Source organism: Choloepus didactylus, chromosome 2 (genome assembly GCF_015220235.1).
Source record: "Choloepus didactylus isolate mChoDid1 chromosome 2, mChoDid1.pri, whole genome shotgun sequence".
Lineage (NCBI taxonomy): Eukaryota > Metazoa > Chordata > Mammalia > Pilosa > Megalonychidae > Choloepus > Choloepus didactylus.
The window spans coordinates 63,305,730-63,332,447 of NC_051308.1; the positions used below are offsets into that span (position 1 = coordinate 63,305,730).

General features: G+C 32.4%; 1 protein-coding gene across 3 annotated transcripts in view; it reads left to right on the forward strand.

Annotated features, from left to right (window-relative positions):
• DENND1B (DENN domain containing 1B) overlaps positions 1–26,718 on the forward strand; it is a 282,470-nt gene that overhangs the window by 222,565 nt on the left and 33,187 nt on the right. For all 3 annotated transcript variants that reach the window (XM_037825101.1, XM_037825100.1, XM_037825102.1), the window contains 3 exons: positions 15,551–15,641; positions 23,056–23,096; positions 23,853–23,921. In XM_037825101.1, the coding sequence (XP_037681029.1) occupies positions 15,551–15,641; positions 23,056–23,096; positions 23,853–23,921 (201 nt within the window). The remainder of the gene's footprint in view (positions 1–15,550; positions 15,642–23,055; positions 23,097–23,852; positions 23,922–26,718) is intronic.

Below are 26,718 nucleotides of genomic sequence, written 5' to 3' on the forward strand. Positions count from 1 at the left end.
TATGTAATGTTTCCAAATATTTGAATGTTTTCATCTATATGTACATGGACAATTATGCTGTTAATCAACAAAAGTGTAATTTCTCATTTAAAAATATTTGCAATATATATAAACCACCTGAGGATTTAGAATCTAGAAAAACAAGAAACAAAATTCCTACATGTCAGTAAAAAACATATGATCCCATTTAATTTATGCAAAAGACTTGAATAGGATGTCCAAATAAGGAAACCTGCATGACTAATAAAGATATGCAAGATACTGAACCTCATTAGTCATGAGAGAATAGTAAATAAAAAGCACTGTGGGATATCACCTCATACCCATAAGATGGGAAAATTTTGAAAACCTGAAAATTCCAGAGAATTTGAAATATAGGACAAAATTTTATGGGAGTTGTAAAATTGTAGAAACTGTTGGAAAAATATTTTGGCACTACCACACAAAGTTAACCATGCAAACTTCCTATGACCCAACAACTTGCCTCTAATAAAACGTGCACCAGAAGTCATTTACCAAATTGCTCGTAATAGCAACATACTGAAAATATTTAAATATCCACCAGTATCAAAATGGGTAAACCCGGATATTCATACAATAGGACACCATACAGCATGGAAATGCATGAACTGCAGCAAACCTGAAAATGAATGCATTAAACCAAAGGAGCAAAATACTGAAGAACACATATGATATGGGTCATTTTATGTAATGTTCAAAAACAAGAAAAGCTAAAGAATATAATAGTTAAGGAAACACATTGATGTGATAAAACCATAAAGAAAGACAAGGGAAGGATAATCTGAAAGATTGTGATCTTCTCTGTGAAGGAGGGAGGGGTACACGGGAAGGAATCTTCTAAGGTATTTTTTTTTATCATTAGTCTTTAAACTATTAATTAGTTAAGCTATTAATATGTAAAGTAAGTATTGTATGAAAAAGTATACTTTGTTTTAATTGTTTCTAGATTAGCCCCTTATAGACTTTGCATTGAAAGTTGACTTCTTAACCTCTTTGGGCCTCAATTTCTGTATCTGTAACATGAATTAAAATAAAAGATCACGAAGTTTCTGATACTTTTAGACTCTAACATTCCACGATACTGTGAAGTAAACATAGCTTAGAGGGATGATAATGCATTCCATTTGGATGAATTCCTCTTTAGATAATGCATTTGGAAAGAATCCCAGAAACATCTCCTTAAATCCACAACTCTTTGACATCATCATCTTTTTAGCTAGCGGCTTTACAAAGATTTAAGCCATTATTTTTGAGGGTCTCTTACCTTATCTCATGTTACACTAACGCACACACAAAAAGAAATTATTTTCTTGTGTATTTTGTTTTTAAGGCCACTGGAACTAATTTTTTTTTTTTCCTGCTCTTTTGACTATACTTTCTATGGCTAAAGACCATGACTGAATTACTGTGTTGATTCAAGAACCTAGTCTAGAATTACAACTTATGGGGTCTCCATAAATATAGGCCCTCTTTTAGCTGACAACCCACATTACTGTTGAGAAGTATATGTAGTGAAAGAGCTCAAATATAGGATAATAGGTAAATTTTTTCAAAATTAATTATCTTTCCAAATCCTACATTCATCAGGGAAAATGATAGGGAAAATTCAAATTGGAAACATTTCTTCTAGTGTTTTTTCAAAACCCTTTCCTACTTTAATAAGATAATATAAATGTACAAAGTACCTCTAATTGCAGAAGAGAATTTTAAAAGGCTGTAGGAGCCCACTGACAAGTACATTTCCTTGAAACCTTCTGTAGTTTTGTAAATCATTTATACACATATCACATTGTACACTGTAAACCAAAATATAACTGTGTTTATTTTAAAGTAAATGATATTTTAAATAAATTACTAAAAAAATAAATTATTTAATAAATTATTTAATATATTAATAAATAAAAATAAATTATCCTTCCCAGCCTTTCATTTTCAGTAAAATTAAGGTTCCAGTTAAATGCATGATATTCATCTTTTGGCTTTGAGCTCCTGGTCACATCACTGTGTGCCACTAGCAGCATGCCTGCCTCTCTCCATAGCATTGACTCTGGAATCCGACAGACCTGAGTTTGTATCCTGATTCTGCCTCTTCCTGAGAGTATCACATGGTCTTTGTCTGAGCTTTAAATCCTTGCCTGGTTTCCAGACTCATGCTCAGCACTCTCTCTTATACTAACTATACTCCAATTGCATTGAATATTCCTTTATACATACCTTTCACAAAGTGAGTGTTTGCACATGCTTGGTACCATACCACAGTCTTAATGTTTTCCCTCTCATTCTTCCATAGCCTGCTTAAAACGTCAACCCTTATGCCAAGCCTTTTGCAATCATTCTGTCCTCTCTTTTCCCTTAGAACTTTGTTTATACCTGAGTTATAGCACTTACCAATGTTATTATGCCATTTTTCTGACTAAATTTTTCTATTTAGAAATATAGTTATTGTTCATAAATATGCTTTTATGTTAACTGGTAATGGGTTTATATTGTGGTTTTAAATAAATATTTAAAAATGTTTTAGTTTTAATATCTAATATGGTAAATACTGGTAGCTAAAAAAGACTGTAAGGAGAGAAAGAAATTGGCATTTCCTAGGATCAGAAGTAAATCAGATGTTGGCCAAGGAGAGAGTTGTATTAGATGAGGTTAGGACAGAAAGAAGACAGATCATACAAGTCTTTGAAGACCATAAAGAGTTTAGGTTTTATTCTAAAGGAAACAGAATGCCATTGGAAAGTTTGAGACCAGGAAGTAGCAAGATCTGATTTATATTTTGTAACGATTACCTGGATTACTTGTGAAAAGTAGATTAGAGGGAAGAGAGGTGGCAAAAGTCTAGTTGAGAGGCTATTGCAGTTGTCCAGGAGAGAGGTGAATGGTGACTTAGACTAGTGTGGTAATAGAAGAGATGGAGTGAGGTAGATAGAATTTGGTTATGTGTGGGAGGTAGAATTGCCAGGTCTTGCTGATGGTTAAGGCCAGAGTAGGGGTAAATGTGGAATCAAGGATAATGCCCATATCTGTATTTTATATTAGAAGATCTAATACTTCTCTTATTAATTTACACTTTTCTAATTAGACTTTGAGCTTTTCCAAGACCAGGACTATAAATAATTCAACTCTGTGTGTCCACTTTTTTGTATAAGATCTTGAGAGTGGTGGGTGTTAAATTTCAGTAAAATTTTTCTCTAGCATGTTTTGAATTAGTACATATAAAAAGGGATTTTGAATACTAAAATACTTACATAGTACAGTGGTAACAATACTAAATGATAAATAAGGACTTTGAGATTGGGAAGATAGATTTCTTTTTCGTTAAATAAACCTTACCCTATAACCAAAGGAGAACACTAAGATAACAGAGTATATTCACTAAATTATATATAAATAATAACAATAACATAAAAATTCCACAAGACTCCACCTTAATGAAATTACTCTTCCATTTTGTAAGCATGCCACCAGTTTCATCACATTTTCTTTGTAAAGGATGTATTCTTGTGGATATAAGTTGAAAAGTCTATGTCAATTTCTTAAGAAGATTCTTACCAAGAAATTGAATTAAAATTCATTTTAAAAGACTGGTGGAGGTATTATGGGAAGATGGTAGAGTAGGAAACTACAGGAATCAGTCCCCAAACCAGAACAACTATTAAACAGGCAAGAACTGTATTAATCAACGATTTTGAAACTCCTGAACCTGGTACAACACTCTGTAGTATCCAGTGGAGAGCAGGAGGAAGAGGCTGGTAAATTATGCATGCTGATGAATTGCACTCTCCATGCACTGACCACCATCCTCCATCCCCCAGCCTCAGAGGAGGTAGCAGTGACATACACAGCCCTGGCTCCTGGTGAAGTATTCTGTTGCTAGGGTGGCAGATACAGACCTAATTCCCCAAGATCTGGAAATGTGCAGATCATTTATAGCAAATGACAGCCTACAAAATGGGAGAAAATATTTGGAAACTACATATCTGAAAAGGGTTTAATATATAGAATATATAAAGATATCTTCAACAACAAAAAGACAAGCCAATTAAAAAAAACATTTCTTCAAAGAAGATATATAAATAGCCAAAAAGCATGAAAGGGTGCTCAACATCATTAGCCATTAGGGAAATGCAAATTAAAACCACAGTGAGATACCATTTCACAGCCACTAGAATGGCTACTATGAAAAAAAATGGTAAATAAGCATAGGATGTGGAAAAATAGGAACACTCATCCATTGTTAGTGTGAATGTAAAATGGTGCAGATTCTGTGGCAAACCGTTTGGTGCTTCCTCAGAAAGTTAAGTATAGAATTACCATATGACTTGGCAATCTCATTTCTAGGTATATACCCAAAAGAATTGAAAGCAAGGACTCTTAACAGATATTTACACATCAGTGTTCATAGCAGCATTTTTCACAGTTGTCAAAACTTGGAAGCAACCCAAATTCCCATCAACTGATAAATGATAAAATATAGGATATACACACAATGGAATATTATTCAGTGGTAAAAGGGAATGAATTTCTGATACATGTGAGAACATGGACGAACCTTGGAGACATCATATCGAGTGAAATAAGCCCGAAACAAAAGTACAAATACCGTATGATCTAAGTGATATGAAATAATTAGAATAAGCAAATTCAGAGTCAGAAACTAGAATATAGGTTACCAGGGACGATGGTGGGAGTAGGGAATGGGGAGTTGATGCTTACATTATACAGAGTGTCTATTTGGGAGATGGAAAAGTTTTGGTAATGGATGGTGGTGGGGTGGTTAGTAGAACATTGTGATTGTAATTAACAGTACTGAAATATGTATTTGAATATGGTTAACATAGGGAAGTTTTAGGTTGTGTATGTTTCTAGAATTAAAATTAAAAAAAAAATATCCATAGGAATGTAGAACACAAACAGTGAATCCTTGAGTAAACCATGGACTATAGTTAACAGTACAAGTATAAAAATACTCTTTCATCAATTACAGCAAATGTACCACATTAATGCCAGGTGTTGATAATGGGGTAGTATATGGGAACTCTGTATTGTAAGCATGGTTTTTTCTGTAAACTTACAACTTTAATTAAAAAAAAAGTCTCTGGTGGATCTTAGACAACTGTATTACAAGGATAGACTAGCCTTTTTCTTGTAACCTCAATGTTGCAGTCCTCTCAGTATTGTCCTCAGCCCTCTCCTTCTCTGCCTCATACCATCTCACTGCATTAATTACCTTTATTGATGAGTCCCAAATGTATCTTCAGCCCAGATCCTTGTAAATGTATATATATGTGTGTGCATGTATAGTATATGTATATGTCTTTTTGTGTTATATATCTATGTGCATATAGATACATGCATATGTACCCATATACATACATGCATTTGTATATATACACAAAAACTGGCCTCTCCTGCACTCCCACTTTTGGCAACTGATGCTACCCTGTTGCCTACACCAGAAAATTAGGACTCATCTTTTCTCATGTAATCATTGGCCACCTTTCTTGTGTCCAGTTTCCAGTGTTCTGTTGATTGTGCTTTCTAGCTATTACTTAGTTGTATCTATTTCATTTCTTCCATTTTCACTGCCAGTGACTTATGTTTGGTAGCTGGTTTTATGTCTTTTAATTTAGTACCTTTTTTCAAGCCATTCTCCATACTGTTTTGAGAGTATGGAAATTTCTCAAAACATTCAAGAAAGGAAATTTTATATCTTTCCTATTATACTTAGGATAAAGTTCAAATCTCCAGGTTGGCATGTAAAATCCTTCATCTTCTGACCCCTATCTCTCTAATTTTTTTCTCTAATACTTCTTCAAATAGCCTTGCTCCAGCCATTCTGAACTATTTGCTATTAGTTCTCTAAAAATGGTTTCATATATTTATACTTCTGAACTTGGGTTATAGTAGATGCTTCATAAATAGTGAGTGAATGAATGATAATTTTGAATAAATAAAAATAGCACTTATTGAATAAACATGTCAAGTACTGTTTGAATGTTTTGTCTAATCTAATTTGAACTTCACAATAGCCATATCAGTTATGCACTTTATTACTGCCACAAATTATTGAAAGGTTGAATAAGTTGCGAGAGTTTACAGAGTAGCTAGTATTTGGTAGAGTAGAGAATAGAGTTGGGGGCAGGGAATGGGGAGTTTATGCTTAATTGGTACAGAATTCATATTTGAGGTGATGGAAAAGTTTTGGTAATGGATGGGGATGATAGTAGCACAACATTGTGAGCATAACACCACTGAATTATATGTTTGAATGTGGTTAAAAGGGGAAATTTTAGATTGTATGTTACTAGAATAAAAATTATTTTAAAAATTATTGGAGTGTATAAAACAGGCTGTAAACCTTAATGTAAATGTTGGACTTATTTAATAATACAATTATAATTATATTCTTTAATCATTTGTAAAAAAGTTACCACAATAATGCAAGGCATTAATAATGAGGAGGGGGTATATAGGAACTCTGTATTTTCTGCATGATTTTTCTATAAACCTACAACTCCTCTAATAAAAAACCATATATATATATATATATATATGGTTTTTAAAAATTACAGAGAGGTTAGATACCTTGCTGAGAGTTTACACAGTAGCTACTATTTGGTAGAGTTGGGATTTGGATCAAGGGAGATTTACTGCCCCTCCGGGAATAACTGAATGAATAAATGAATGTATGTCTGTTTCCTTCATGCTTCCTCTGCTTTTAATACCCTTTCTCCAGTTTTTATTACCCAAATCAATTATTCTTTAAATAAGATTCAGCTCAGGTGACCTTTTCCAAGTTCTTGACCTCCTAATATTCTATAAATTTATCTCCTTTTAGCATTTTGGATCTGCATCATACAATATTTGTTGGTATAACTCCTTGGATTGTACACTATGTAAAGACAGGGATTATGCTTTAAGTGCCTTTGCATCCTAATTATTTAATACATACTAATAAGTTAATGTTGTTAAATTAATTAAACAAAACTGTTGAATGACTTCCTTTTATAAGGAATGTGGTTGAAAATATTTTGACAATTTTAGTGGATGAAGAACTTATTAAATTGAATATAATGGGGCTCATTTTGGGTAATAAAAAATCATAGGAGCCAAGTGTTACTGTATTTTAAATTCAATAGCACATATGATTTTAAACCCGGAGTCACATAATGGTGTGCTATGTCTGTAGAATTGGAAATTCTGTAAAATCCTGAGCACATTCTGTGTTTTGTGTCATGACCCACTTTCCCGGACTTAATAAGACATTGGATAAAAGAAGTGGGTCAAAAGTCAAATGTTTTCCTTTTATGTTAGCTAGAATTTTTGTAAGATTTTGGAAAGCTTTTAACATAAATAATAAATTGTTATAAATTTCTACATTTTGCTATTAATCTTTTTTAAGAGAAGCATGATAGTAAGGGTTACTTATTTCATGGTATGTAATCCATAGCTAATCACATGCATCACTTGTACTAAAGAGTCAACATTTCTGGATTATTAGGAAACATTTGACATGGAAGGATGAGAGATGGTAATTGCATCAAGCACATATTTCATAACAAGAGAAAAAAATAAAAAATGAAATGTGACATAGGGAAGCTGTGGAGACTTAATGGTAGAAAGAAGGAATGCAAAAGGAGAGAGAGCTTATCAGGATAAGAAATACACTTTTTCAGGATTATTTATTAACTAATTTTAAGTAGTATCCTAAACAGTGTTTTTTAAGGTGTGATCCCAAACCACCTGTCTCAGAGTTACTTGGAGAGTCTGTTAACTTGTGTATTCTTGAATGTCACCTTTACAATTTCTGATTCAGAAAGTCTTGCTAAAGCTGAGAAATATATATTTCAATGAACTCCCATAAAATTTTTGCATACTAGATTTTGAGAAACATCCATCTAAGTATTTTTTTTCTTTATTTTCTCATTAAAAAAGTACAATTTGAGTGTCTGCTATGTACCAGGTAGGGTTGTAGATTCTGGGATACATCAGAGAACAGGGCAAAAAAGAATTCCTGACTTCATGAAGCTTTTATTTCTAGTGGGAGGAAGACAGAGAATCAATTTAATAAGTAAATAAATTATGTAGAATGTTCGCAGTTAAGTACTATGGAAAAGTAAATAGAACAAGGTAAGAGATGGGGATTAAGTCGGGGGAGGAGGGATTTGCAATTTAAAATAGCATAGTCAGTGTAGATTTCATGGCAAGTGTGGCATTGGAGCAATATTCTGTGGGGTGGGCAAAGATGAAAGGAGGGAGAAAGAGGATTTAGAAAGCAATTGCTATAATCTAGGTGAGGAATGATGGTGATTTAGAAGTGGTTGGTGGTAGAGATGATGAAAAGTGATCAGACTATAGATTTTTTTTTGAAGATAAAGCCAATGGATGTTCTGAAGGATTGAATATGAAGTGTGACAGAAAGAGGAGTCAAGGATGATTCTATGATTTCTCATAAGAAAAACTGGAAGGATATAGTTGTCATTTAATGGAGACGGAGAAGATTATGGATGGAAGAGATTTTGTCAAGGAAAACAAGAGTTCAGTTTTGGATATGTTAAATTTCAAATATGTTAGACATCTGTGTTAGTTTCTTAGGGCTGCCATTCTACAAACTGGATGCTTTAAAACAACAGAAACTTATTTCCTCATACTTCTGGAGGCTAGAAGTGCCAAGTCAGGGGAGGGCAGGGCTGTTCTCGCTCCCGGGGCTCTAGGGAAGAATCCTTCTTGACTCTTCCACTTCTGGTGTTCCCAGGCACGTCTTGGCTTGTGGTGGCATAATGCCAGTTTCTGCCTTCATCTTCACATGGCCTTCTTCTCCGTGGGTATCTCCATCTCTGTATCTCTTCTCTTCTTAGAATCAAGGACACACCCTATTCCTGTGATCTCATCTTAACTTTACTAGTTCCATCTGCAGCAACCCTATTTCCAAATAAAGTCACATTCTGAGATGTTTGGAATAAGGACTTCAGTATATCTTTTTGAGAGATACAGTTCAACCCATAACAACATCCAAGTGGAGATACTGAGTAGGCAGATGAATAAATGAGCCAGAGGAGAGCATTGACTGGAGATATAAATTTGGGATACATGAGCATATAGATAGTATTTAAAGCCATTAGACTGTAGGCCAGGTGAGATTACCAAAGGAATGAGTATTGGAAGATGGAAGTGGAAGGGTCAGTAGCAAAGGAGGCCAAGCAAGGGTGAGTGACCAACGGTGTCGGAGAGAAATCAGGATGTGTTATCTTAGCAGTCAAATAAGCAAAAATACCAAAGAAGGAAGGATCAACAATGTCCTGACAGGGTAATCCAAATGAGGACTTGAAACTGACCCAGAATTTAGTAATGTGGATGTATGATAACTTTAGCAGGAGCAATTTTGCTGAAGTGGTGAAGAAGAAAATAAGGACTGAAGCATGGGAGGAGAGGACATGGAGACAAAAGCTGACAGCTCTTTTATGGATTTTTACTGTAAAGAGGAACATAGAAATAGATATAGATAGAGAAATAAATGGGCTCAGGAGAAGAAATGACGTGTAGACTATTGGGAAGATGTGATAGAGAAAGAAAATTAGATGCAGGAGAGAGAAGGAAAAATTGCTGGAGGAGTTGGTCTTTGTGAGTAGCACAAACAGTTCATCTTTAACAAGGAGAGAAGGCCAAGTCTACAAGAGGTCAGCTGGAGGAAGTGGGTAAATGTGGTGCTGTGAGCTTGTGGAATTTCCTTTTTGATTGCTTTTTTTCATTGAAATTAAGCTAAGAGAGAATGGAAGAGGCAGCTAGATATTTAAGGAGAGAGAAGATTTGAAATTGTGATCTAGATGGAGATTGTGAATAAACTACAAAAAAATAGAATTGTTTGGAATTATTCAGAGCCCATTTGTGGTTGGAGATTATGAATTTAAACTGAGAATAATAATCATTATGGTTGGGTATTTTTTCTCTAACCACTTGGAGTTGCTTACAAACCTACTGTGTGTATGACTGTTCTTGCTTTAGTGCATCTGTTTACACTGGGTGTTCCCTCTGCCTGGAATCCTCTCCCCCCATTAAACCATATGACTTACCTCCTCACTGCTTTCAAGCCTTGGCTCAAACGTCATCTTTTTCATGACCATACTATTTAAAATTAAAAGTCTCTTGCCTCACACTCCACAACCTCCTTTAGCACTTTTATTTTGTTCTTTAACACTCATCATCTTCTAACACACTATATAATTTATTCCATTTCTTATTTCATGCTGTTATCCCTCTTCTCCAACTACTTGCTCAAGCATCATGAAGGCTTGGATTTTTCTCTGTTCCATTCATTCCTATATTTCAAACATCTAGAAGGGTACCTGGCATATAGTATGCATGCAATTAAATATTTATTGAATGATTAATTGATTCTTTGGTCTGGTATTCATAAAGTTCAACAGGCTAAATTTTTTAGCAAATTAATGTCTGTCAAGTGATATACCCTTCAATGTAGTACTGTTGTCCTGTTACTGTTACAATAATAAATTGCCCTGGATGGGCTCTTTATACTCCTCATAGTATTTTCCTGCTCATTATATCATGGTGATCTAATTTAGTATCCTGGAGCCTTACAGTCATCTGATTATCTAATCTTTGAAATGGCATAAAAATAATTTACTTTTCTTTTCCTTCACATACTTAATCCTCTTGGTTTGAGCTCTAAACTGACCTACCTTATTCCAAGTTGTACTCTTTAGCAATTTGTGTTACATATAGCTGCTAACTGAATGCCTTGCATTTAGCAGGAGTCTATAAATATCTGTTGATTTAATTTATTGTAGCAGTTTATCTTATTTTTTACTTACCTGTCAGGGTTTACTGAGCATTTTAAAGAAGTATTTAAATTAGACTTTTTTTTTTTTTTTAGTTCAAGTCATTATATAGAAAGGCAAATTTTAAAGATCTGTCAGAAATTAATATATTTTGAAAGCATCTTTTATTGAATTAAATTTTTTTCTTTAGATTGCTAAATATTTCAGATTTTAGAAAATCATATTTTCTCCAGCTCTCAAGGCTTTAAAATTTTATGTTAGTCAGCTTATCTTTGTGCCCAAGAAGGATTTCTATGATGAGATAAATTTTTGAGATATGGCAATTTTTCCTCCAGGCTGAAGAAGGAATATGGATGTGTAGATTTGTTTATTGTGTTGCTTCAGTGCTCCTGCTTCTTTGCTTCAGTAACTAGACTGGCATGTTATTAGCACAAAATATAGCATTCATCTTGCCTCTTCCCCAGCTTGACAAAAAAATTGAACCACTGAACCCCTTCCTCCATGCACTTTCTTATGAGCCTTTTTTGTTTGTTTTTAAAAATGAAAGATTTCTTTAAAAAAATGATATCACAATTCTGAAATTCAATTATCATCCTCAGTGTTTTGATGGATTGATGGGAATTAAATATTTATATAACGTGTCTATACTACTAAGGGCATTAGAACATTGATAATAGCGTAACTTGTTTTGGATTTTTAGATTAAATGGCAGAAATACACTGGTGAATTAAAGAGCCGTGCGAAGCATACAATTTATCTTTTAGGGGAAAGATACACTCCTGTGGTCTACAGGTGAATATATCCAAGTTTAAGTTGTCACTCTGCTCAGAACTTACTCTTTATATTTTTCTTGAAAAAAGTTGTCAATAAGTTATCCGTTTTATTTCATTTTGAAAACATTCATTTTGTATTTAATTGTATTTTAATAATTTACTTGCATGTTAACTTCATTTTAACGGTATTGCTTATTGAAGTGCACTCAAAGCAACAGATAATTTCTTTAAATTGACTCAATTTCCAGTTTACATGGTTATTTAAAAATAAGAATGCTTTGAAAAACTTGAGTGATATCAATATCAAAAAGAAGCAGGAATCAGTTTCGCTGCTTAAAAGCATTTATCTTTTAAACTGTCACGCTGTTTTAAGATCATGTCATAAGTATTGACAAAATCAAGTTCTTTTGTAGTTGTTGATTTAGGGAGAATAATATCATTTATCTTGAGAAATATGCAGATTATTAAATTAATTTTTATCTATTTATAATTTAAAATAAAATTATGAAATTCATACTGTGGATTTATGTTTATGGATTTTTATAGAATTTCCAATTATGTTGTTTATGTTTTGGTGTGATCATTTAGCATGTTTAATTTCAGATTCTTAATTTTTACTTTTGGACTAAAACATGTCATCTTCAAGTAAATTCTTAAATTCCTTTAAAAATCTACCTGTAACCTAATTTTATGTTACATTGGTGCCATTTGTATTGTTATTAATAGTGTTACTTGTCATTACTTGTAATACCAAACTAATTTTGAAATTGAAAGCAAAAATTTAAGTCTCCCAGTTACCTAAGAGAATGTGTTTCCTAAATGATGTGAGTAGCCATTAATCAAGTGACAGATTTCAGCACATAATAGTCATAGCTTTTCCAACAGAGATAATGTCTTTCAGTTCAAAATTATTTCTACACATCAGTAGCTAAAAATGTTCTTATCTCTTTTACTTGGTATGAAATCTCTAGAGTTATTAAGGTGGCCTGACCGTGAACCAATTCCACTTGGGAAAAATAAACTGTTACCGAAACAAAACTAGAAGCAGCATTTAGAGAAGTGTTACCTTCAGCATTCTTCTCTATTAATACCACTTCTCAGTTTATTCCCAGTCTGTAATTTGTATGTATGTATATATAATGTATATGTGTATATTCATGAAATCAATCTTTTATTTTAAGAACAAACATTTTCATTCAGTGTGTAAGTTGACAAGTGTCTGATTGTCACTGACAGGGTTTTTTGCAATGTAAGTGATAACACGTGGCACTTTACCAAGTGATTAATTTCTGTTGGCTCAAATCACTCGTTTAGTAACTCAAAGTAGTAACTCATGCTCAAAAATGCATAATCAGTACATAGTTTTTGAATTTATCTCTCTTTAGACTTGAACTGTTCCACTCAAGTTAAAATGGGTGGATTATTTCCAGTAAACACAAAAATGAAAACCTTTTAAAAAACTTTGTAGTCTTAATCTTTTAAAGCAAATTAAGTCCTTTAAAAGGATGTCTTAGTTTGTTCTACTTGTCAGTAATGTATTACTTTAAATTTATCATTTTGCTTTCACCTTATTTTTTTCTCAAAATGATACCTCGTCCATCAAATTACATCACTTTAGTTTGATTTATAATGCTGTGATGAAAACGTGTGTTTTGCATGCATTGTAAGCTGTTTTATTTTCAAGCTGACCATTTATTATATGTAGCAAAGAAGCCAACATTATAAGTTACTAGCTTTGAGCTCAAGATAGAATGAAATGAATAATTCCATAAATTATAATTAATTTGAAAACCAGTTAAAGTATATGACCTTTAGCATTGTTTCAGTATACTTTAGTCTTTCAGCAAACATTTATTCGGTTTATACTATATATACATCAGACATTTTGCTAGGTATTGATGATGCATAGATGAGAAAGACAATGATTCTTCACCCATGAAGATCACAAATTTTGCTAGAGATGGGAAATGTGGTAATGGTGATAGGGAAAGTGGCCTTTAATATTTAATGTTTGTTCTATTTCTATAACATGGGCACTTATTATTTTACTTAGCCCTCACAAAACCCATAATGGATTTATTATTCCCATTTTACAGAAGGGGACGAGTCTCAGAGATGTGAAGTTGCCCAAGGTCCCAAAGTTAAGTGGCAGAGTTGTGTTGCAGGCGTTTTATACTCCAAACTCCATGTTCATTTATGCTACAATAAACACCTTTTGCATGCTAAGCATGATGAGATTGTGAAAATGAGTAATCTATGGTCTTTGCCCTTAGATAGCGCTAAGTGTTGTGAGAGCAGCTCATACTCCATAAAGGCCCAATACTTTATCATTTTAGGCAATGCTTATCCAAGCCCATCTTATTATATTTTTTGGTCAAAACCCTGTTATTCTAATAAAAAGGTTTTAAAGATGAACATTCTGTGGTTAAACCACATTTTGAACAGGCATCTGTTGGTTCATTTGCCATTCTTTCTTAATTTTGGTCTGTAGGAGATTTGTCTCAAAGTTTCATAGTATAACTGGCATCACTTACTGCTATTAATTATCTTAAATTGCTGCCTGAGAAATACTGTACTGTCCTATACAACTCTCTAAATTAGTTTTGTCCGTTAGCCATTCAAAAAGAAAACTAGGATGGAGTATGAGTTTTTTTTAAGTCAAGCTACTTAATTTTAATTCCCATAAATTTTAAATTTCTAGGGTGAAAAAATTGTGAACAGGATTAATTAATTCCAGGATGAACATGAACATTTCGTATGAGTCCACAGATCTTCAAGTTTACCCTAAAAAAAATCATTTACACCTCCCCAAATATGATGAGTATCACATTATCGTCTGTCTGCCCTAAGGATCCTGCACCTTCATTATGAATGAAGTAACCTCAACACATTTACAAGATTTCTCATAATCCAAGAGTTACGAAGTCCAGAAGCCACAGATCAACAAAATAAAAAGTAATCAAGTGCCATTAAATACATATGTATGTAAAATATATCTTTGGTTTTCACCTGAGTTTAGTCATCGTAATACAAACCACCTAGAAATCTTTTTCAGAATGTAGTGTCTATACCGCAAGATTCTGATATGCTGTGTATGTTAGAATGCACTAGGGATGGGATAGAACAAGCAATGGAAGAAATCTTCAGGTATCTGCCATTTGAAAAGGTCTCCAAGCGCTCTTGATGGCTTCTGTTTCCAGCTCCAATCTCTTCTTCAGGAATATTTGAAAAATATCACCTAAAATAGCCTTATGCATGTCAAGTCAGTATGTGTTTTACCTGAACTATATTTAAGTTGATAATTATTGTTCTTATCATCAGTCACCACATATACCAGGATTATGAAAATGCATTTATTTTATTATTAAATGGTTAGAATTATCATGAATTCTCTTATGCTTTAGGACATAATAGTTTAGACAAAGAGTGTTTTATTTTACTGAATGAAGTTAATAATAATCTCAAAAATTGTAATGACTGATATTTCTTGAATGGTTACTATGTCAGAGACCATACTAAGCTCATTACCTAGGATAATTTCATTTAATCTTTGCAGCAATGCTAGGAGACAGATTCTGAAAACATTGTGGCCTGGTGAAAGAGGACACAGCCACAAGGGCGGATGGCTCGGCACGGAGGCAGTGCCCCTGTGCGAACCCCTCTGCAGAGTTTGTGCATTGAGCATCCCATCCAGAACCTGTGGTCTTTATACTGAACTTTGCAATTTCTTGTTAATAAAGTTAGATGGTTTGCTATATATTTGTGATTTAACTGCTGCTTACTGAGCACCTGGTATTTAAATTCCTTGAAATTTTTCTTGTCATATGTATTTTTGTGTTTGTAGATACATATGTATAGTTTATATTTATAGGAGTTTGGTATTAATATTTTTGATGTAAGTAAAATTTTAATGTCTGGAGTGAATGAAAAATTAACGTATTTGACACTTTTTCATTTCAGTTTATTGATGGGCGACTGGCAAAACTAAATGCAGGAAGAGGCTTCTCTGATGTATTTGAAGAAGAGATCACTTCAGGTGGCTTCTGTGGAGGTATTGACTAGTTACAGTACTATTATCCATCTTCTGAATAACAGTTATATTGATTTTTGAACTTTCACCTGATTTAATGTACTTCCAAAATAACTAATTATTTTCTCCTAATATATAATGCATTTAGATGCATTTTTAGTCTTATAGGAGCTCTAGTGTTGACTTATTTTGTCTGATATTTATTATCTAGGCATTAGGATAGTTTAATGAATTGGCATCCTTTTTCTCTGATAATCTCTTAATATTGCTGGAGACAAATAACACATCCAATTAGTTTATATCTTCCTACCTTTCCTTCTGATGAGTGTTCTCTGCTAGAAAACTAGTAGTGATGGCCATTATGAAAATAAATTTGAGAACTGAGATTATGGTTGAAATAATAGACTGCAACATAATCCAAAAAGAAAGATTTGAACACCATAACTGTGTCTTCATTTTTGAGGTAACTATTTCATTATATAGAAGACTTTACCCTTTTTGCATTGCAAACCACTACAGGATTAGGAAAGACTTTTTAGTTTACCATCCCATGTGCTTACACTTGTAACTGTGAAAAGCGCCCACTTGAAGCAATGGAAAGAGTAATATTTTTGTGTGTGTGAAATGTCAGTTAGGTGATATCTCACTTTTATTTAATATAATTAATTAACTCATTTAAATGTAAATATTAAGACAAAGTTATATTTGTCATAGTTATTAATACATACTATAATTATTTAGGCAATTAATGATTTAAGAACCAATACTTTGTGCATGATTTTTCTAGTTTATTGTTACAGTACTGACTCTGGCAGAGAATTTTGCTTGAAATGTCCTATTTGTTCATTCAGTCAGTATTTGTTGAGTCTTACTATACACTAGGCATTATTCTAGATACTGGATGAACTAAACTCAAAAATCCCTGCTTTCTGTATCTAAATGTGTTCATCTTTGAACTGGTATAATAGTAATATTTTCTATTTCTCTGTATCCAGGTTTGTTTTTTTATAAATAAAGTTTTTAATGTATGTGTGATTAAATAGTTGCTAGACCTGAAAAATAAAACATGAAAAGACAAAGAGTAATAAGTACTCTACGTATTTCACAAAATTTAATTTTATTTTTAGATAAGATGTATTTTTGTAACATAAAATATAGAAAAATTTCGATAATTTGTTCATTAAGAGAGGTACAAAAGAAGTTAGCAGTTGTGGACCTTCATCTTTTGTAAACAGAGCATTTCATTGAAAGCATTTAGCTTGAGGAAAAAGTTAGTTTACTTGACTCAGCAAGTAAGCTGAATGTGGAATCACTTGGCTCCTTCTTGCTTTCCTCAGCTCATGGGTAAAAATTCAGCTTCAATGGAACTTTGCATGTTAAAATAAGTCTTTTTTACTTTTCAACTCAGACAAGCAAAATTTTGTCAGCTCATGGACAAATGCCTTGAGGCATCTTTTCAGTATTTACATAACTGCTGTCTCATTATCTTTATGACCCGTGGGGCTAGTAGCTCATGTGGAATTGAAGATGACATCTTATGACAGTAATGGGGTAGAACTATGATCCTTTTATATAGTTAAATTGTGTAATCTTAACCATTGGTCCAGATAACTCCGCAATAGAGTAGAGGTAGTTGGCTTTCCTTTTCAGTAAAGGTCTTATTTTTTAAAAGAGAATAGAGAACTATTGATCACCGGTTAACGTCTGACTTAGAGACTGCTGCATTTTCAGTACAACTTAATGTCTGCTACTTTGTTGTTCATTCTTAAAATGAAAAGGTTTCTCAAATCTTACCTTAATTTGAGAGAGCCATTACTTATCCAGAAGGAAAGCCTAGTTCCACAGTGGGTATAGCAAGAAAGTACAATTTAAAATTATGCCTGGCTGGCAAGGATTATTTTTAAATTTTTATTATCTTAGAGATAGACAGAGATTATTCTTAGAAGAAAATAAAGCAAAATTTATAAGGATTTTAAATAAAGAGATGACTAATGTGATAGTATAATAAAAATTAATAATATTCTTCTAAATGAGTCAAAAACAATTCCTAGAGGTCAGTTTCAAATATTTGTCATTTATACTATATTTATGAGGAAGGTTATGTCTATGTCATGGTATTGAACTGTTCTTCAAAGAAGTAAATTGTTCTAATTCTATAATTTCTGTCATAGTAATAGTAGCAATAATAATAATTAATATTGATTGGATAGTAGTATGTTGCAGAAACTCTTCTAAGAGCCCTACAAATATTATTTAACCCTCACAACACTGTCTGAGACAGCCTTCTCTACTCTATTGGCAAAATTCTCTAAAGACAAAATTCATGTCTCTTCTGAATATGTTGAACTTTTTTTAATACATGAAGACCCCAGAAATTTTTCTGTGGAAGAAATCAACATTCACCAAGCTTAAATTATGTTCAACCAAAAATAATTAAGAAATTTTAGGGATGCATCCAATTTCTCCCTTTTATATATCATTGGTAATGGCAGCTTACATACACTTTTATTGCTAATACTCATAATTATTATAAAACGAATATGAGAAAGGAGGAGCTTCATAGTTATTGTGGCTCCGATTAAAAATGTGCAATCTAGGACAGCAGGACAAAGAATATCCAGATTCACATTTGAGTCTAAAATTATGATTAGAAGACTCTGAATGCATGCATATTTTCAAAAACCTTTTTCATCCTGAGTCCCTTTAGTCAGGACTGTTAAGGAAAACCATGTTAGACTAGATTCTTTTCATGGGACCCTTGTAGAATATTCAACCTCAACTTAAAAGGAAAATATTGAGAATATCAGGAGATGTGTACAGGGAAGAATATCCATGGTAATTATTATTAGGTAATTATTAAAAGGTAACAAAAGAAGGCATGAATAGAACAAAGGACGCAGTTGGGTAACAGAATTGTCCCTCTGTGAAAAAACAGCCAAGGAAAACCAAAACAAAATAAAAAACATCTAAGGAATATTGAGTATTTAAGAACATGTTTATGTTTCATATATTTTTTTTTTCATTTTAAATAAAACTAGTTCTTATGGTCATAGAAAATTATCTAAACTTTAAAAAGGAGAAACATTTTCAGATCAGTTTTATATATATGTATGTGTTTGCTCTCCATTGATAGCATTTGTTTCTTAATTACCTCATATAATCTGATCAGTTATTTATTTATTTAATTCTGTTTCTTTTTACTGAGTAAGATACCAGAGAAATTGAAGGGGTGGTAGGTAATCATCAGTTTATTTAGTGAACATTTTTTTCTGGGCTCACTGAACACTAAACCACTGTGAACTTTTTGATAAATAACCACAAATTACTGAAATTTAAACAGATGGATTTGAAGAGAAAGTCTTCACACAAGTGAGAAATGAAAATGTTTTGTCCTTGAGTGTGAGAAAATCAGTTGTTTAATTAAGAACAATGTTAAGAATTTCCTCAGTAATGCTTATTATTTCTATAATCCAGTCATTTTAAAAGGACTCTGGGATTTTTTGGCATTCAAATTTATTTTTAAGAAGAAACCGACTTTATTTTTTTTAACATCACCAAAGAATAAGGAACTTATCTCATAAATTTAGTGAAAATATGAACCTAAAATCTTAAAAGCACCAAAACTTAAAGAGGCAATTAGCCTTTTCAAAAATTTTAATGGAATCTACCTAAATAGTACCACATATTTCCCACCTTAAGCAGTGAATTCTTAGGGACTTCCTGTTTGCCCCTATACTACATAATTCTAGATTATTATTGGCAATTCTTATCATTAACTCTTTCTTCTCAGAGGATCAGTTCTTTCCCTTTCTAATGTAATTGCTTAGGAAGTGATGCAGAGGAACTCTGTATGTAACTTAAGTTTTATTGTGTTACATTTAGCAATCTTAGAGTAGTATTTGTAGTTGTAGGAATAGTGAACTAGGTTTCTAATCCATTCTTTGTCAATTGCTAGCTTTGTGATCTTGAGCAAATCTTGTATCATCTCAGACCCTCAGTTTCTTCATTTGGGAAATTCACATTTATGGTGGAGCTACAGTGTACTGAGTACTATATTAAACATTGTATGATCATTATCTTTCGTCCTCACAGTATCCTGAAGGGCAATGACTGTCATGCTTATTTGACGAATGAAGACACTGAGGTTCATCCAGGTTAAGGAACTGGTCCCAGTCAACATGGTTCGCAAGGATAGACTGGGCTGAACTCTCAGATGCACCCCCAGAACCTTCCTCTTTCTCACTGAGCTGCACTGCCAGGGACACTATCAGCTTTGCTTATTTTAGAGTAAAAACAATATAGCTAAAAGAATGTATTGTAGGTAAAAACATTTTTTGAGCTATAAAGAAGCTGTATGTGAGCTATTTTTATTCCTCACAACTCTAAATAAGAGACTATTTTCTCTGGGTTTCAGAGGTTTAAAAAATTTTTGTTTCCTGGATTGACAAATGTTCCAGAATCCTAAATGGTTATATAGAAGTTGGCATCTCTCTTTTGACTTTCTTAAATTCGTTTTTGGAAAATAATTTAAATTAAAAAAAAAAAAAAAAACACTTTCTAAAATACTATGAATAATAAAGTTTCAAATATGTGATTTCCATCTAATCATTTTTAATAAGTAAAAGTATATGAACAGATGAGAACTTTTAATAGAGAAGCAAGAGTATATGACCAACCTGGATGAAGACATACAATTTGTTTGTTTGTTTTTGTTAATAAAATCTCCTTTGGAAATAAATTGATAGAATAACTTAGAATTTTTCATCATTTCACAAGGAAAATATAATTTTAAAAATTTTGGTCAGGCCAAATACCATCTAAAACTCTTGTCTATTAAGCTGTGCAATTTGTTTTTATATGTTGTTTTAGGTAGATATATTTTGCTATGTCATTTCACAAATTTAGAAACAAAAATTGCTTTCCCCCGTAATTCCTCTTCCAGAAAAAGTGCAATGTTGAGCTGAGTAGTAAGAGATACTTTTTAGAATGAGGGTTGTTTCTTGATTTATTTCTCTTCAATTAAGAGAAGATTTTACGCTCAGGTATGAATCCAAAGCTGGACACTTTTCCTGATGTTGATTGGAAATGCAGAGATAATAAGTGGAAAGAAATTCTTGAGTAAGGTGATGCATTTTTGTAAGCAACTACCACAAACCAGAGGGGAACATGCTCTCTTCTGGGGGTTCTTTGTACTGGATAGTCTCATTAGCCATCAGGCCTTCATTTGCTACTCTGACTTTTTGCACTTTGGCTAGGAGGCTGTTTAACCATTTACACAAGCAACTGAAATCAGTTGATGGAAAACATTACTTTACATGAGTTGGGTTTTTTTTTTTTTTTTTTTTTTTTTGCCTTCCGATATTGCCTTATTGACTAATTGACGTTTATCCTATTTGGAAGCAATTATGTTGGTTACCCATTTTACTAGAACTGATTGTGTCAGCATTTGAGTATTCTAATAACTATGGCACTCCCCAGCCTGAAAACTGTGCTCACTTCATATTTCCTTGGATAATCTTCTTTCAAATTTACAGATTTATGACTTGAGAACATTTTCAGAAATATAACTATAACTTCTGCATTAAAGTAAAATTAGTTATTAAATCATGTTAATATTTGACAAGCATGGAAGAATCTTTTTTTGTCCCCAAGATTCTTTGCATTTATAAATTTCTATCTAGTTTTTAAATTGTCCCTGTGCATTTGAATCAAGTACTCATAATTCATTAGCAAATATATATGTCTATATTAACATAAAATCCACCTACTTTTTATTTATATGAAGCTTTAAAAAAAAGATTTGTAACATTGTACTGAGTATATTTTTACTTCTGAGATACACAAGCAATGTAAAAGCAAGGTATATCGCATAGGTTCTTTAAGAGAGTATGACAGTTTCACATGTGACGCTTATCGACTGTGGTCTCTTCAGCCTTCTGTTTTTTTTTTTAACAATGAATAATTTTTTGGTATAAGCATTTCCCAGATATATTTTCTTTAATTTCAAAATTTCTAAAACATACACTCTGTACTCACCAAAAACAGCTCCTTCTTCCCTCACCTCCCAACCCCTGCTAACCTGTAATCTACTTTCTGTCTCTACAAATATGCTATTTTTAGGTATTGCAAACAATTGGAATCATACAGCATTTGTCTTTATGTGCCTTGCTTATTTCACTCAGCATGATGTCTTCACGGTTCATCCATGTTGCAGCATTTTATCAGAACTTTATTCCTTTTATGGTTGTTTAATAGTCCATTGTATGTGTATACCACATTTTGTTTATCCATTCATCTGTTGATGGACATGGGTTATTTCCACCTTTGGGCTATTGTAAATAATGCTGCTGTGAACATTGGTATACCACTATCTGAGTTCCTGTTTTCATTTCTTTTGAGTATATACCTAGGAGTGGAATTGCCAGGTGTTGTGATAATTCTGTATTTAACTTTTTGAGCAAACCCTTTCTGCTTTCCTCAGTGGCTGTATCCCACCAACAATACTCAAGTGTTCTAGTTTCTCAAAATCTTCTCCAGTACTTGTTGTTTTTTACTTTTTTTTTTTTTCATTTTTCTTTTCTTTTTAATTATATCCATCCTTGTGGCTGTGAAGGGTTATCGCTCTGGAGAAATGTCTGTTCAGGCCTTTTACTCATTTTTAAAATTGGATTGTTTGCTTTTTGTTGTTGAATCATAGTTATTTATATATTCTGGATATTAAGCCTTTGTTAGATATATGATTTGTAGGTATTTTCACCTATTATGTAGGCTGTGTTTTCATTTTCTTGATAATGTTCTTTGTTGAACAAAAAGGTTTTATTTTTTTTCTTTTGCTGCATGCACTTTTGATGTCATATCTGAGAAATCAGTGTCAAATCTAAGTTATGAAGATTTGCCCCTGTGTTTTCTTCAAAGAGTTTTATGGTATTAGTTCTTATATAGGTCCTTAATCCATTTTGAATTCATTTTTGTACATGGTATGAGGGATGAGTCAAGCTTCATTCTTTTACGTGTTTTTATGAAATACCGTTTTAAAAGGAACGTAATTATATGAAACTGGTGGACCATTACAAGACAATATAGATGTAAAATGTGAAAAAGCCACTTAAAAGGCATAAGACTTTTTTATTTCAAAAGAAGCTATATTTTTCCCACTGAATTTGATATTAAAAATGAAAGACGATAGAATGCTTAAATATATTGCTTCCTATGTGAATGAAGAAAAACGATTATCTATGCATAAACATGCTAATTACTATGTTCCCAAGAATTAGAATAATTTATTTGTTCTTAGGATGCCATTGCTTCTTTCACAACTTCGCAGATAAATAAAATTAGCCTACCAAAATCCTGGAAATATTAGTAATTAATGAATTTTAGTTTATGGATTTATTTTGATAAATTATTTCTGGAATCTTATTTTTATGTATTTCAGGAAACCCAAGGTCATATCAACAATGGGTGCATACAGTCAAGGTAATAAAATCTTCAGTTTCTTCTTCAATCTAATATATAAGGAGAAATGCTCAGGAAAAGTACGCTGTGTGTACTTTTGGTATGTGTTTGCAATATTTGAAATATTTGCATTTTTTCTCTCATTTTTAAAATTTTATGTTGATATTGATAGTTTATTGATATTCATAATTATAATTCCGAAATGGAAAGCTTTTGTGCAGATATAATGGCTTGTTTTGAAAAGCAGTATTTCAGTGTCGCTTTTAGTATAGTATAGTGTAGTGTAGTATATATACCACATAGTGGTGTGTATATAGTATAGTACATATTACAGAACAAGGAATTAGGTGGAGCAGTAGAATGTGATGGGAATTTTGTCATTTCTGGTAGAGTGTTTTTTTTTAATATCATTTTTTTTATATTTAAAAACTCTCCCACAGATTGAGACTTGATTGCCCAACAGTAAGACAGTTGATAAAAATTGAATTTCTTTTTTATGAAGCTGTAAATATATACTTATGCTCAAGTCTGCCTAAACTGCAGAGATGAAATGATTTTAAATGACATATTACACCAACTAAAAGAATAGAGTGGAATGTTTACATTGTGTTTGAAAGTACTGTAATTTATAAAAACTATGAAGACCCTAAACTTGCAATCATTTCTGTAGTACCTTTAACTTATGGGTAAAACTCTTTTTGTATACTTTTAATAATGCTTTGTTTCCAAGGCAATATTGGCCAGTTTTGGAAATGTGTTTCTGTTTTTCCTTTGCAGAAGGGAGGTGCACTATTCAATACAGCAATGACCAAAGCAACTCCTGCTGTACGGACAGCATATAAATTTGTAAGTTGCTTTCTTTTGATATTTAAATATTCTATTGCTAATATTATACAAATTTTCCTAGTAGATAGATGTGTAAGTTCAGAATGTTTTCTATTTTTCTTTCAAAGAAAGTTATTCTTTTAGTTTAGAGTTAATATTGATCAAAGTTATTAAAATTATATCATTGTGTAAAGGAGATGTTTCCTTTATATAATCTAAAAATGGTCTTTCATTTGGTTTGAAAAGTATCAGCATAATTGTGCCTGCAAATTGACAGTCAATAATATACAATCATTTATTTTAGTTGATTCTTTCATTCAACAACCTATTTTAAATTCCCATTATGTACTTAAGACTCAATAGAAAAAAATAGAAAAATATGGCAAGATCTCTTTGCTCAAAAAATGTTGATTTTCTACAATTAAAATTCTTCAGTGATTATCCGTGACATATAGTATCATAATAATAATAATAGCAACAATAAATAAATAAATAAATAAGTAAGTAAGTAAACTAGAAATCTTTTTAATACAACTTCTAAGACCCTTTAACACTTGGCTTCTCCTATTTCCAGTTTCATCTTCCCCCATTCCATCTCTCTAAAGACACTGTGTTCATTGTTTCATGAATGCAGGATGTTCTTTTCTGCCTCTCTCTCCTTGCCCAAGCCATTCCTACTACTTGGAACATCATTTCTTGGCCTTTACCCACATTGTAAACACCGGTTCACCCTATTAAGACTTCAGGTATTATGTCCCCTGAATGCATTTTCCAAACCCCACTCAAAAAGAGTTTATATACCTCTTTCTGTGCACCATAGAATTGGTAGACATACCTCTGTTTTAGCATTTGTTTTGTCCTGTACATGTTTATCTCTAATGCTAGACTAGTAGTTTATCAAGGAATGAACTGGAACTTCTATTTTCGCACCAAGTGCAGATATATTATATATTATGCATTCGATGTGAAAATAGAAGGTGGTATTTAGTAAAGATTTGTATTCAATAAAGATTTTTTTTAATTCAATGGGTCATCTGTATTCTATGTTTTAAGAAATATTCAGGGCAGTAGTTTTGATTCTTTGAGAATTCATCTTCAAATGCTTTTTCACTAAGTAATTTGACATGATTGAATTAATAATAGAATAATATATTTTAATAAGTCCAGAACTTACATTCTTATGATTTTTACAATATCTAGCCACCATTTCCATTTTAATAAATCTGTGTCAAAGATTACACTTTATTGTAGGTAAACTGAGCTACAGAGTTCATTTAAAAATACAGTACCCAAATCCTGAACTGTTTGAATCATTATCATAAAGCCAAAATAAGAAGAGTTAATTATTTTGCCTTAAGAAACATTAGCCTCTGTCTCTTATTTGGTTGTTCCATGGCTTTGCTTAGGAAACCTCTTTGAGTGGATCACTATCTCATTCTAATGCCACTGGGTTGATTTAAGTACAGTGCTTGAAGAGATTTTAATTTTTCACAATGTAATAGCACATAGCTGTCATGTAAGAAATCAAACGAATGTTGATCCTTGTTTCTTACATTCATTTAAGATTCTAAAAACATTTTCACAGTCAAGTGAAACTTTTCAGTCAGGTGGAGTAAGCACTGGAAGTTTTTCTTCAGGTTTAGAGAAGTTGGATTGTTTTGCCAAATATGTGTTTTTTCTCCTTAATTTTGCTCTTATCCTTCATAAAGCAAACATGTTCAAAACCTCAATTGTTATTTAAAATTTCATGCTCTCATCTGTAGAGTATTTTATTTGGGACCCTTCCCTGCAAAGCAGGAAAAATGTAACCACCTTAAAAATTTTGCTCTTCAGAAAATTATTTACTCAGTCAATCTCAGGCAAATTAAGGTTTTCAGAATATATTTAATCATTTTTACCATTTACTTTGAAATCATGCCCTGTATGAATCAGGAGGTTTGGGTGAGTACTTAACTCAACTTGTGATTGTCATAGTTATACCTAAAACTCATCTTTCCAGAATTGCTTATATTCTGAAATCTGTAATCTGTAATTCCTCCTTTGACCACAAATTGCTAAGAACAAAATTCCTGATTTTTATTATAAAAGTAGAACAGAATTTATTTACCTTGATTTTCTGTAGATTGTAGTTTTCTAAAAGTGTAAACCATTTTTTTTTTTAGGACATTGTAGGCAGCATTGAGGATAGAGCAGTCTGTAAGGCAGTTACTGTAAATATGAGAGATTCTGTCTCTTCTTTTATATTTGTATCCCTATCACTTTGCTCTGTTTTGAACATACTTGAGAAATACTGAATATGCATTTCTTGAAGTACTTAATGATTTGTTGTATACTTAGAAAAATTTTTCTGTGCTTACAAAGGCTATAAAGAAAACTAGAGTTGACACATATACTTATAAATCTGAGAATAACAGCAAAGTGAAATGCGTATTTGATTTGGCTAAAAGGTTTTCTAAATCAGCTTTCTTGTTAGGTCTTTGCATTTTTAATTATTAGCCGCAGGCGTTTGTTTGGTGTCTTTCTGTAGAGAATACTTAAGTATTGTTAAGTTTTGACTTGTATTGGTAAGTTTCAACCTGGAAAGTTGAAAAAGGTAGAGAGAACCCGTATCCCATCTTCAAGGCATAGTCTGAAAGAGACCAACGGAGGATGTAGGCAACAGACATTTAAATGAATCAGTACAGAAATCACAGAACCATGGAAGAGACTCACACAAGATTCAGTTTCATACGCTAAGGGGCATTTGAAAACATTTGTGTGAATTACATTGATTTTGAAAGAAGACAGGATAGGTAAACTAGAATTTAGGTTTACCTAA